The sequence below is a fragment of the Onychostoma macrolepis genome, chromosome 02 (assembly GCF_012432095.1).
Source record: "Onychostoma macrolepis isolate SWU-2019 chromosome 02, ASM1243209v1, whole genome shotgun sequence".
In the NCBI taxonomy this organism is placed as follows: Eukaryota; Metazoa; Chordata; class Actinopteri; order Cypriniformes; family Cyprinidae; genus Onychostoma; species Onychostoma macrolepis.
In genome coordinates this window covers 25,047,815-25,058,355 of record NC_081156.1, presented here as the reverse complement: position 1 = coordinate 25,058,355, position 10,541 = coordinate 25,047,815, and the positions used below count along the sequence as shown (strand labels likewise).

Sequence of the window (10,541 nt, the reverse complement as noted above, 5' to 3'; positions counted from 1 at the left end):
GGCAGCATTAAGCAAATATTTCCACATCATGATGTAGACATGTGGGGGCGTGTTTTCATGAGGCGTTTTAAGCCTTCTCTTTTAGATAGAATAAATCCCTTTGTGGGAGACTTTGAGCTTTGTAACTCTGCAGATCTTATACATGCACAAACAGCTATATAACACACTAAAGAAAAGGAAAAGAAGAAATTGCATCATATGACCCCTTTAAAGCATAAAAACATAAATAAACAGGCTCTTCCGTAAAATGTAAACCCTGTACTGATTTATAAACAGATCTGTCAAAACAGGACACTAATTTGATCTTTTTTCCCCTCCAAAATTACTATTACTGGAGATGTTAATGTTGCTATCAGAAAAAATACTGTTTTGTTAAAACCTGACAAAGATATCACCCAGAATGGAGATAAAGTATCAAGTACTTTCAAGAACTATGGCATGGCCTTTGTGGTTGGTTTTTTCAGGAAGACCTGGGTCCAGTAGATGGCAGGAAATGTAAGGTGAGTGTGCCAACATTTTCCCTTCATGGAATAAGTATAATCCAGAAGTATCTATGAATCACACAGTGATGGTGAGATAAAATTGACGAGCCATAAGTTATAGTGTTTGTCTGCTTATGTTTTCAGTTTTAGGCCTAGAAATGGCTCAAATAACTTTTGCTTTCTCTTTTTTTTTCCTCTATTCAATTTACTTATTTTATTGTACTTATTACTTATTGTAATGCCCTCATATGTACATGGAATGCAGATGACTACAGAAAGCTGTTTAAAACCACAATGTCAGAGATAGTAAGTGAAAGCACAAGATTTATCCTTGTTTTAGTAATTCAGATGTTCAATTTTGATGGCTGTTAGAAAGAAAAAAAAGTAAATGTTTAATGGTTCAGTCTCATAAAAATATAAGGCATGCATTAATTTATCTGATTAAAACATGAGCTGAATAAATGAAAAATGAATTATGTCACAAAAGTCTCAAACTGTATAATTTATGTTCTTCACTGGCATAAGAGATAAACATTACTAGTAAAATACTTACTATTAGAAACATTCATCCATTGCAGTTTCACTGGCACAACTAGCCCACATAAAACCCTCCCATTTAAAAAACAAATACATTAACATTAATAATAATAATTTATGTTAGTTAAAATTACAGACAGTAAATTTCACGGTTTGCTAATTTAAACAGCAATGTTTTTACTCTTTGCATCATTTATTCCCACAGACCACCATCACCTGGGAATGAGACAAGCTTGTGTGTGTACAGAAAAGACAGATTGAAGGCAGGGACTGGACCCACTAGATTGAAGGAGATTTCATTTGGTATTTACATTTTACATCTTTTCTTCTACACACACTCCTTTGCCCTCATTCAGCAATTACTTAGTTTTTGGAAACCGTGAGTTAGTGTTAAACATATGGTAACTGATGATACAAATGACATGTGATCACCAATGTGAATTAGGGGCTCATTGTGCAGGGAGTGCCAGGATATTATTATCATTTCAAGGCTATTGTGCTCATTTGAAACATTAACAACAGATGTTCGACCACATCTGTGTAATGTTGCGCTTAATTACCCCAGGTAACCCCTTTGACAAAAGGGTGTGCAAGGTGTTGAAGAATCTATATTTAGGTGCATACCGCCACCTGCTGACAAGAAGTGCAATTTGTAGAGACAGCAAAAAAAGGAAAGTGTTTTGAAAAGGACATGGTCACCTAATGTGAAAGGTATTGATTCAGATGACCTTTGACCTGAAGGATTTCATAAAACAAAAACTGTGCTTTGTTTTGTTTTATAATTATAATTATGAGTTGTGGACAAGCAGGTTTTGAAGAAGACTTAAGCCAGTGTTGTATAGTTGTGCCCCCTACTGGAAAAGACAGCTATGTATCCATTCCTCCTGCTGTCATCAGTCTATCTGTTTGTATTTATGCATTTGCTTGATGTGCCTTTCTAGTCTCCTCATCAGACAAAGTATATTCCAAATGAGCAATTACCTCCTGACTGAGAGATTTACTGCAGTCTAAAAATACCCACTTTAACATCTGATGGTCTTTCTGGTTGGAGGAGCAAAGATGTCTTGACCCCGCAGCAAATCAAGCTCTTTTCTTCTCCTCAGAAGCAGCAAGAGGATTAATGGGAGGGGAGATGATATGATGAGGGTCTATACAGCTGCACTGCTGCATCTCTTAGAGATGATGCTGACAGACTCAGAAAATGTGCGTGCTGAAATTGTGCACTTGAAATCACAATTGATGGAATGAAGAAAAACTGACAAGAATTGTGCAGATGTTTGTGTTCGTTCAGATAATGCAGAGGTTGTCTGTACGTTTGAACAAACACATTAGAATAGTGAACATGCATATTTTTGTTTTCTCATTTTATTTTCCTTCACCATACATTGTTTACATGAGGAATGAAAAAAAAACCCATAATAGCTACACTTAAAAATGGCTATTTATCACAGCATTTACTGTTATTAATAGGCAGAAATGTTCACTTTTATTCACAGCAGAGTACTTGTGGTTCAAGGCACATTAGTCGAGAACTTGTTTCTTAAAAACCTGTTTACACACCACTCCACAGACTCGCATTTCCTGTAAAAATAAAAAAATAAAAAATAACAATAATAACAATAGCATAAATGTACTTTTAAATACAATAAAAAATTAAAAAGCTAAGCGGCTAAATGTACATTGTCCTCTTTTTTGAATACTTCTTATAACATCATGGACATGGAATATTAATTTGTTATACTACTGTTTTTTTCCCACAACATTAATGTTTTTGTTATTTTTGCTGAGACTTCTTTTAAAAGCATTTACAGACTGAGCATTTGAATGGTAGTGTAAAAGTTTTTAGGTAACAGTCATTCATGCAGTTTAGCAGCTATTATGCACAAATATTTAAACACAGAATGTTGAGCAATAAATGAAGTATTCCAGGCCGTTGTATAATAAAGTCACTAAATGGATTTCAGTGTATACACCTTTTAAATACACTTGTTATTGTAATGCGTGACTGCTGTGGTAATGATGCTATCTCATTAATTACACTGTTGACTACACTAACAACAAGACGCAGTCAAGTGTGAACTTTCATAATACAACAGAGCATGTCCTCGTATGAACCGTGTCCTTATACAAACTTACCACATGTAACTCATCCCCTTTCACCCACTGAGTCCAGCCCCTTCCATCCTTTTCTCCTTTCTGTACACACACCAGTTTGTCTCCCTCCCAGTTTACCGTGGTCTACAAAACAAGGACAAATACACACTGATGTAAAATATGAAGCTGGAATTGACTGACCATAAACAGAGAATAGAGAATAAATTGTGTACAATTTACCAAAAACAAAACACTTTTAAATGTAAGATTGGGTATTTCCATTTTTAACTTGAATGTGCAAGGCTTCCGGTGTCAGTCACTTCCAGTTATTTTAGCTGTACATTATTAGTATTATTTAAATTTACTATGGTTTGTAGCTCAAATTTTACTGTTTAGTGCACATTTTTATTCTTGTTATTCACCTATAGTAGCTAATGAATCAGAAGTCCCACACATTCACAGGAAATAGCTTGCTTCTGCATTGAAAAAAAGAGTGAATAGAAAAATAAATAAATTTTTGACAACATTTAACTCCGATAAAGGTCTTATTAAATATTGAACACAAACAGCATTTCTAAATGGATTTACTTTAAAACAATCCTCAGCTAATTTTACAATTAATTACAAAGAAATTGTAAGTAACACACTGAATTAAACAAAATTTTGAAGAAGAAAAACTCAAATGGTATTTTCTTGTATAACAAACTCCAATTATCTTTATAAACAACTTTGAAAATATTATTTTACTGTGTATGCGAGTTGACCTAAAGTTCGCGAGCACCAGGTGTTTGCAGCATTATCCCGAAACCCTCATGGATTTAAGATTCAATAGGTCATTGTATGTAAATCTCAATCTAATCCTATTTACTGACTCATCCACCACAGTAACCTTGGAAAAGCAGTTCAGATTAGTTTTCCATTTAAAAGCATTTCTGATCTTATATTTCTGATCCATTGCACTTTAAGCTTATAAATAAGGAAGTCACTTACCATACATTTCCTATCATCTACACCAACCAAATCCTCCTCAAACTCCTTTCCAACATCAAACTCCATATGGTAGTTCCTAAAGGTGGTGAGAGTCTTGATAATAAAATGATCACCGTTCTGAACAATCTCCTTATCCAAGATGAGATAGCTGGCAATTTTTCTGATGACAATATTCACATCTGTAAGTTGAATACATATGAAATTCGTATATGGTAAATGAACCCATTTTCTTTTCACATAATAGAATCAGGTCTGCCAAAGGTACTAAAACGTATCTCTTGAGTACAAATGCAGACATGTATTTCTCTTACTCTGACTGTTTCCAGCAGAATATATTTGGTAACATCTCACATACCTTGTTCAGCATAGAAAATTAATCTCACAGCAGTATAATGAATAAATAAATGGAAAATGCAGTATCAGCCTACCTAGTGCTTCCATGTATTCATCAAAGTTTTCATTACTTGTCATTTTCCAATATCCATTCATGTCTACGGGAGACATATTTGCTTCTTTTTTGCGTTTGTCCTATTTCTAATGTTTGAACATCAAGGTGCAGCGCGGCGTCTCAAATCGCAGGGCACGTTGTAATCCTAAAGCCAATTAGGGCCTTTGGATTATCTCAAAGAGCATTTACACATGTGGTAGAACTTCTGCTGTGGATTTTTTCTCTCTTTTTATTTTATTTTATTTTTTTTGGACAGGAGCTCTGTCGTCGGGAGTGAATTGCAATGCATGATCCATCTCATGAACTCATGTCAGTCAAAGCGTGTGAACAGACAGATGTGTCAGTTTGTAATTGTTTTGATTCTCAGTCTGTCAACAGCACAACAGTCAGTCAAAGCAACACTCACAACGCTGACAAACAGCTTCTCATTCATGCCTACAGACTTCAGAGAGAGAGAGACAGAGAAATGTTCACTGCACAAACAGGAGGTGAAGACCTGTCAGCAATGAGGCCAGTCTTGAGACGTCTTCCTGACTATAAATTACTCTGAAGTGTTTACAGTGAAATGTAGAATAAAAGATACAGAACTGTCATGATGAGCTATTCTTGAGATGTTTCTTTTTGGATCTTGGCTTATTCCATCTTCCACAAAACACAAGAGAGTGCCTTTGCCAACCAAACCAGTCACAAATGGGGGTAGTAGTAATATTGTGAAATAAAACTACATTTTAAAGTTGCTGTTTGTAATTATTTGTCCAATGTAATTTATTCCTGTGTTGGCCTAAGCTGAATTTTCAGAAGCCATGATCGTTCAGAAAAGCTGATTTTCCACTCAAGAAACATTTCTTATTATTATAAATAAATATTGGTAACACTTTACAATAAGGTGTCATTTGTTAACATTAGTTAATGCATTAACTAATATGAACAAACAATGAACAATACATTTATTACACTATTTATTAATCTTTGTTAATGTTAGTTAATAAAAATAGAGTTGTTCATTGTTAGTTCATGTTAGTTCACAGTGCATTAACTAATGTTAAAAAGCACAACTCGTGGTTTTAATAATGCATTAGTAAATGCTGAAATTAACATTAACTAAAATTAATAAATGCTACAGAAGTATTGTTCATTCTTTGTTCATGTTAACTAATGTTGTTATCTAATGTTATTTAATGAACCTTATTGTAAAGTGTTACCTAAATATTTAATGTGCTTAATATTTTTTGTAAAAACTTTGAAGTATATTGTTTTAGTGTTGTTTGATTAATAAAAAAAAATATTAATAAAAAAAGCACATATTTGAAATCTGAAAATAGTTATACATTTCTTCTTTCAAATATTCATTTCTTTCAAAAGACCAATCAATCGAAAATCTTACTGACTTCAAAATTTTGAACAGTACTGTATTTGGACGACTATTTAAGTAATAAATCATGACATGACATACTTTTTTTATTATTTATTTAATTTTTTTGACAGACAGACAGACAAATTGACAGACAAGGCCACTTGTATGGAAAGATCCATGTCAATTTTTTCCAAAACATTGTTTTTTTGTTTGTTTTTTTCGTTATGGGCAATTTGAGTTTGAATCTATATATTTTCCCTTCCTGTAATTAAAATAGAGAAAGGCCTGCCATATGCTAAAAACTAATATCAAAATATTCTTTCTCTGTACTCACATACTCGTCCTACTTTCTCACTGGCCTGTTTTATGACACACTGGAAGGAACATTCAATATAAAGTATGACTCATAAATACACACAAAGTGCTGGAACAGTGGTGACAGAATAAAGTGTAGCCTTTGGGCATTCTGATCTTCTGAACATCAAACGCTGGAAATGGTCCCTTGTTCTTCTTGACATATTTCTTTGCTACTTATCTTGTCTTCCATGCTTAACAATAAAATTCAGAATTTCTCTGATCACAGAAATGAAGATCAAATACAATGACGTTGTATAACCTCCCACCTACTCGCCCCCTTTTCTGGCAGCAGCATCTCAGTGCGTGATAGATTTATAATATTGTTTATGCACTATGCCAATTATCACTTCAAAACTGACTGTTTCCAAAGTCATAATGAACAGAGATGAGCAATAATTCACAGACATCTCTCTGTAGGTACTAATTAAGTTCTGGTAATTTAGTTTTACACTTTTATAGGCTAATATAGACATTTGTATTGAAACGACTCTCCCCACTGATCCTTCTAAAACAAGAGAATTAAAAAAAACATGACCATTTAAAAGTTTTTTTATTTGATTTTTTTAAAGAAATTAATACTTTCATTTAGAAAAGACATAATACATTGATCAAAGGTGATCAAATGTATAATGTTACATAAAATGTTAATAAATGCTGTTCTTAAATTCAATCCTGAAAGAAATCCATCACAGTTCCAAAAAAGCAGTACCACCTTTTTTTTTTTTTTTAACATTGTTAATAAGAAGACATTTTTCTTGCTTCATTCAAACAAACAGCTACAACATATGATGACCAGTAGCAGCGCAAAAAGTAAAGCAGTTAATACCGTGGCATTGGGTAAAATATTACAAACTTGATCATTGCAAAATCTAATTTATACAAGAACATATTTTCATCCAGATTCTTATACTGCAAAGATTGTGCTGATAAGGTTTATAGTGCACTACAACATGTTTTTAAGGAGTTCAGAATAACACAATTTCTCATATATAACAAAACGTTTTCTTTCAAATATCGCGGTGTGCACAAGGGAATCTTGAACTCAAGACTAAATAGTGAGCCAATTACTGTAAGAAACTGTAAGAACAAGAACTTATGAACTAAACATAACAGGAGCTAATACCAGTAAAAGGAAAACCTTCAAAGTGTCTGTGGCCCGTTGTTATTACACTTGATCCTTTTTACAGTGTAAGTGCTTATGGATGTATTGATCTAGTCTTTTTTTTTTTTTTTTTTTTTTAGCAGGTAAAGGTTCTCTCTCCTCTCCCGTTAGGTCATAGATCTCTCTTATCATTACTCTGCCCTTTCCCCTCATTGTGAATGAACAACTGAGTATAAAAGCTTTGGTGCACCTCCTCACTTGACCAGGCAACACTCATCGTACAACTATGCCTGTGGATTTCACTGGAAAATGGGAGCTGGAGTCGAGCGAAAACCTTGAAAATTACCTTAAAGCGCTGGGTAAGCCTGATCAGTTGTCTGGTTTCATAAGTCATCAGAGTAGAAATAAAATAATTTGGATTGTTTTATTATGATATTAAAATATGATATAGTTTATATCATGGAAAAGACCATGCACTCTCAGAAATAAAGGTACAAAAGCTGTCACTGGGGCGGTACCTTTTCAAAAGGTACACTTTTGTACCTATTAGGTTCAAATATGTACACTTTAAGTACTAATATGTACCTTTAAGGTACCAAAATGGACCCTTTGAAAAGGTACCGCCCCAGTGACAGCTTTTGAACCTTTATTTCTGAGAGTGTGCCAAGTAACAAATATTTACTCTCGTAGACATTGACTTTGCCATCCGCAAGATTGCAGTCCACCTTACTCCAATAAAGACCTTTATCCAGGATGGGGACAACTTTGTGATTAAGACACAGAGTGCCTTCAAGAGCTATGAGCTGAGCTTCACTGTTGGAGTTGAGAAGGAAGAATTTACTAAGGGATTTGACAACAGGATGCTAAAGGTGAACTATACATATATTTAATAGCAGTGATATTCTTCTAATGACAATGTTATTTAACTTGTAGTTACTCCAGTGTTGGCCTGTTGGCCATGATCTCAGTAAGTTTGTTCAGTGATGAACCTACGGTAAAACAAATACAGCACAGGCTTCAACTTTTGCCCAGAGGGACAAAATGCTTTGAAGGTCTTTCTTTTTTTCTTTTTCTTTTTCTTTTTCATCTGAATACAGCTTTATTTTATATAAGCAGTGTTATCTGTCAATGATAGAGTACAATAAAGCTAATACTGTAGCTCTCCTCAATGAAAATGTTTTTTTATATGATGATATATAATGATCAAAAAATCTGTTTATTAAACAAATAGTAAACATATAAAAATAAATCATAACATTAGTGGTATATATATATATATATATTTGGGGTGTCCCCGACTAAGGATTTTCATAGTCGAATCGGAATTTTCGAATCTTGATGATAGTCGACTGATAGTCGAATCATATGTTTGGGGGCGGGGCAAAATGCATTACCAAGAGTCAAGTCAGACATTCGACAGTCATAAATACTGACGTTAATACACAGGGAAAATGTGTAGCCTAATGGACGCCTCGCAGATACAAACGGAGTGAATAATGTTTTATGCTTTGATTAAAAGATAGTTTAACATCAAACGTCAGCGAACCCCAAGAATTCACAACATTTTTTACAATAGTGCTCTCATTATAACGTTATGTATATGACAGTTATTAATGTTCTGCATTTCTGTTTTGAGCTGCGGGCGCTGAATGACAAGTAGAATGAAGCATTTGATAGCAGGTTTTTAATCAATGGGATTTAACTCATTTATCTCATATAGAATAGGCTTCATTATTTATACAACATAACGTTAATATAACAACTTATAGGCTATCTGCACAAAACGTCCCGATGCATGAACGTGTCTGCGTGGCTCTGAACTCCTTTTGTGGACGCGTTCTTCACGCAACAACGTGCAGAAACACAGGAACTGTGTATATGACAGTCCCAGTCATAGTCATTAATATTCTGCATAGTTGTTTGTCCTGCTCGCGCTGAAGAGATAATCACCATACAATGAAGCGCTTTACTGCAGGTAACTCTTATACGAGATAAATAATATACACGATATATATAAACCGGCTGAAATGTTTTGAAATCACTTGTATCCTACCTGATCGAAAAAAATCCAGTCTTTCACTCTGCCTGTGTCAATTTGAGTCTTGTTAAAGTTTTAAAATTGCCGCCAAAATGCTTCTCTGTCGGTCACGGATTATGGAAAGTGAAACTTAAATCTATAATAGGGGTGGTTGGATTTATTCACGCACGTTAAAATATTTATCAAAAGCTGTTTTTCTTTTCAGATTCTTATTTACAGCATTATCATAATAGGCTATATATTAACTTATTGGGAGAAAACCGGTAGTTCGATGTGAAATCAGACATTGAGCACCCCCATATAGCCAAAATGGCATGATCATAACACCCCGCGAATATTCGACTGTGAGATTGGGAGTCGAATCAGGCTCCTCGAATCGAAGCATCGAATCGTCGACTATTCAGGGTCACCCCTAATATTGTGTTTTTCTTTTCTTTTTTTTTTACATATACACAGTCTCTGGTGACCTGGGAAGGGGACAAATTGGTGGCCATCCAGAAAGGTGAGAAAGCCAACCGGGGATGGAAACACTGGATAGAACGTGACAAACTTTATCTGGTGAGCATTCGGTCATTCTATGGATAATAATAACCTGATTAAGATTAGAATCAACATTCATTTTTAGAAATATAATTTATTTTAATTTTTTTAATTTCTAATTAAAAAAATTAATGATAAAAGTATTACAGCTTATAAATTTCTTTTACAATTTGTTTCTGCACAATTCCTGATTTGCTGCCTACTCACAATGGATTCGTTTTAACCTCATGATCATTTCACAGGAGCTGACATGTGAGGACGCTGTGTGCCAGCAAGTGTACAAAAGAAAAGACTGATTTGTCATATGATTCAGTTCATGTTGTTCAACTATCACATCTGTCAAAATCAAGCTGTGTATTATCCCGATTAACACTTTCAACACTTCTGTAGGAAAATGTATTTCCTTGTGTCTAAATAAAGATAATGAGATCATAATTTATTGTGAATGTTACTCAGTCAAACGTGTAATTTGTTTTCTCTCTCCCTTTTTCACACGCACTCATAAACCACACATTTTTAAAAAATACATAGGCTATTAATTGATGATATACATGATTTATATTTTCTTTGGTAACTTAGACAATACAACAATATAGAGC

At 34.0% G+C, this 10,541-nt stretch overlaps 2 protein-coding genes across 2 annotated transcripts; one reads left to right on the top strand and one right to left on the bottom strand.

The window, feature by feature from the left end:
• Nucleotides 1–2,488: 2,488 nt before the first annotated feature.
• rbp1.2 (retinol binding protein 1, cellular, tandem duplicate 2) lies at nucleotides 2,489–4,592 on the bottom strand. The gene is made up of 4 exons (XM_058757763.1): nucleotides 4,532–4,592; nucleotides 4,104–4,282; nucleotides 3,156–3,257; nucleotides 2,489–2,600 (listed from the first exon to the last, which is right to left on the bottom strand). The coding sequence occupies exons 1-4, from the start codon at nucleotides 4,590–4,592 to the stop codon at nucleotides 2,541–2,543; spliced, it is 402 nt and encodes a 133-aa protein (XP_058613746.1). The 3' UTR covers nucleotides 2,489–2,540.
• A 2,980-nt stretch (nucleotides 4,593–7,572) lies between these two features.
• Nucleotides 7,573–10,397, top strand: rbp2b (retinol binding protein 2b, cellular). The gene is made up of 4 exons (XM_058750012.1): nucleotides 7,573–7,723; nucleotides 8,055–8,233; nucleotides 9,859–9,960; nucleotides 10,185–10,397. The coding sequence occupies exons 1-4, from the start codon at nucleotides 7,651–7,653 to the stop codon at nucleotides 10,236–10,238; spliced, it is 408 nt and encodes a 135-aa protein (XP_058605995.1). The 5' UTR covers nucleotides 7,573–7,650; the 3' UTR covers nucleotides 10,239–10,397.
• Nucleotides 10,398–10,541: the final 144 nt, after the last annotated feature.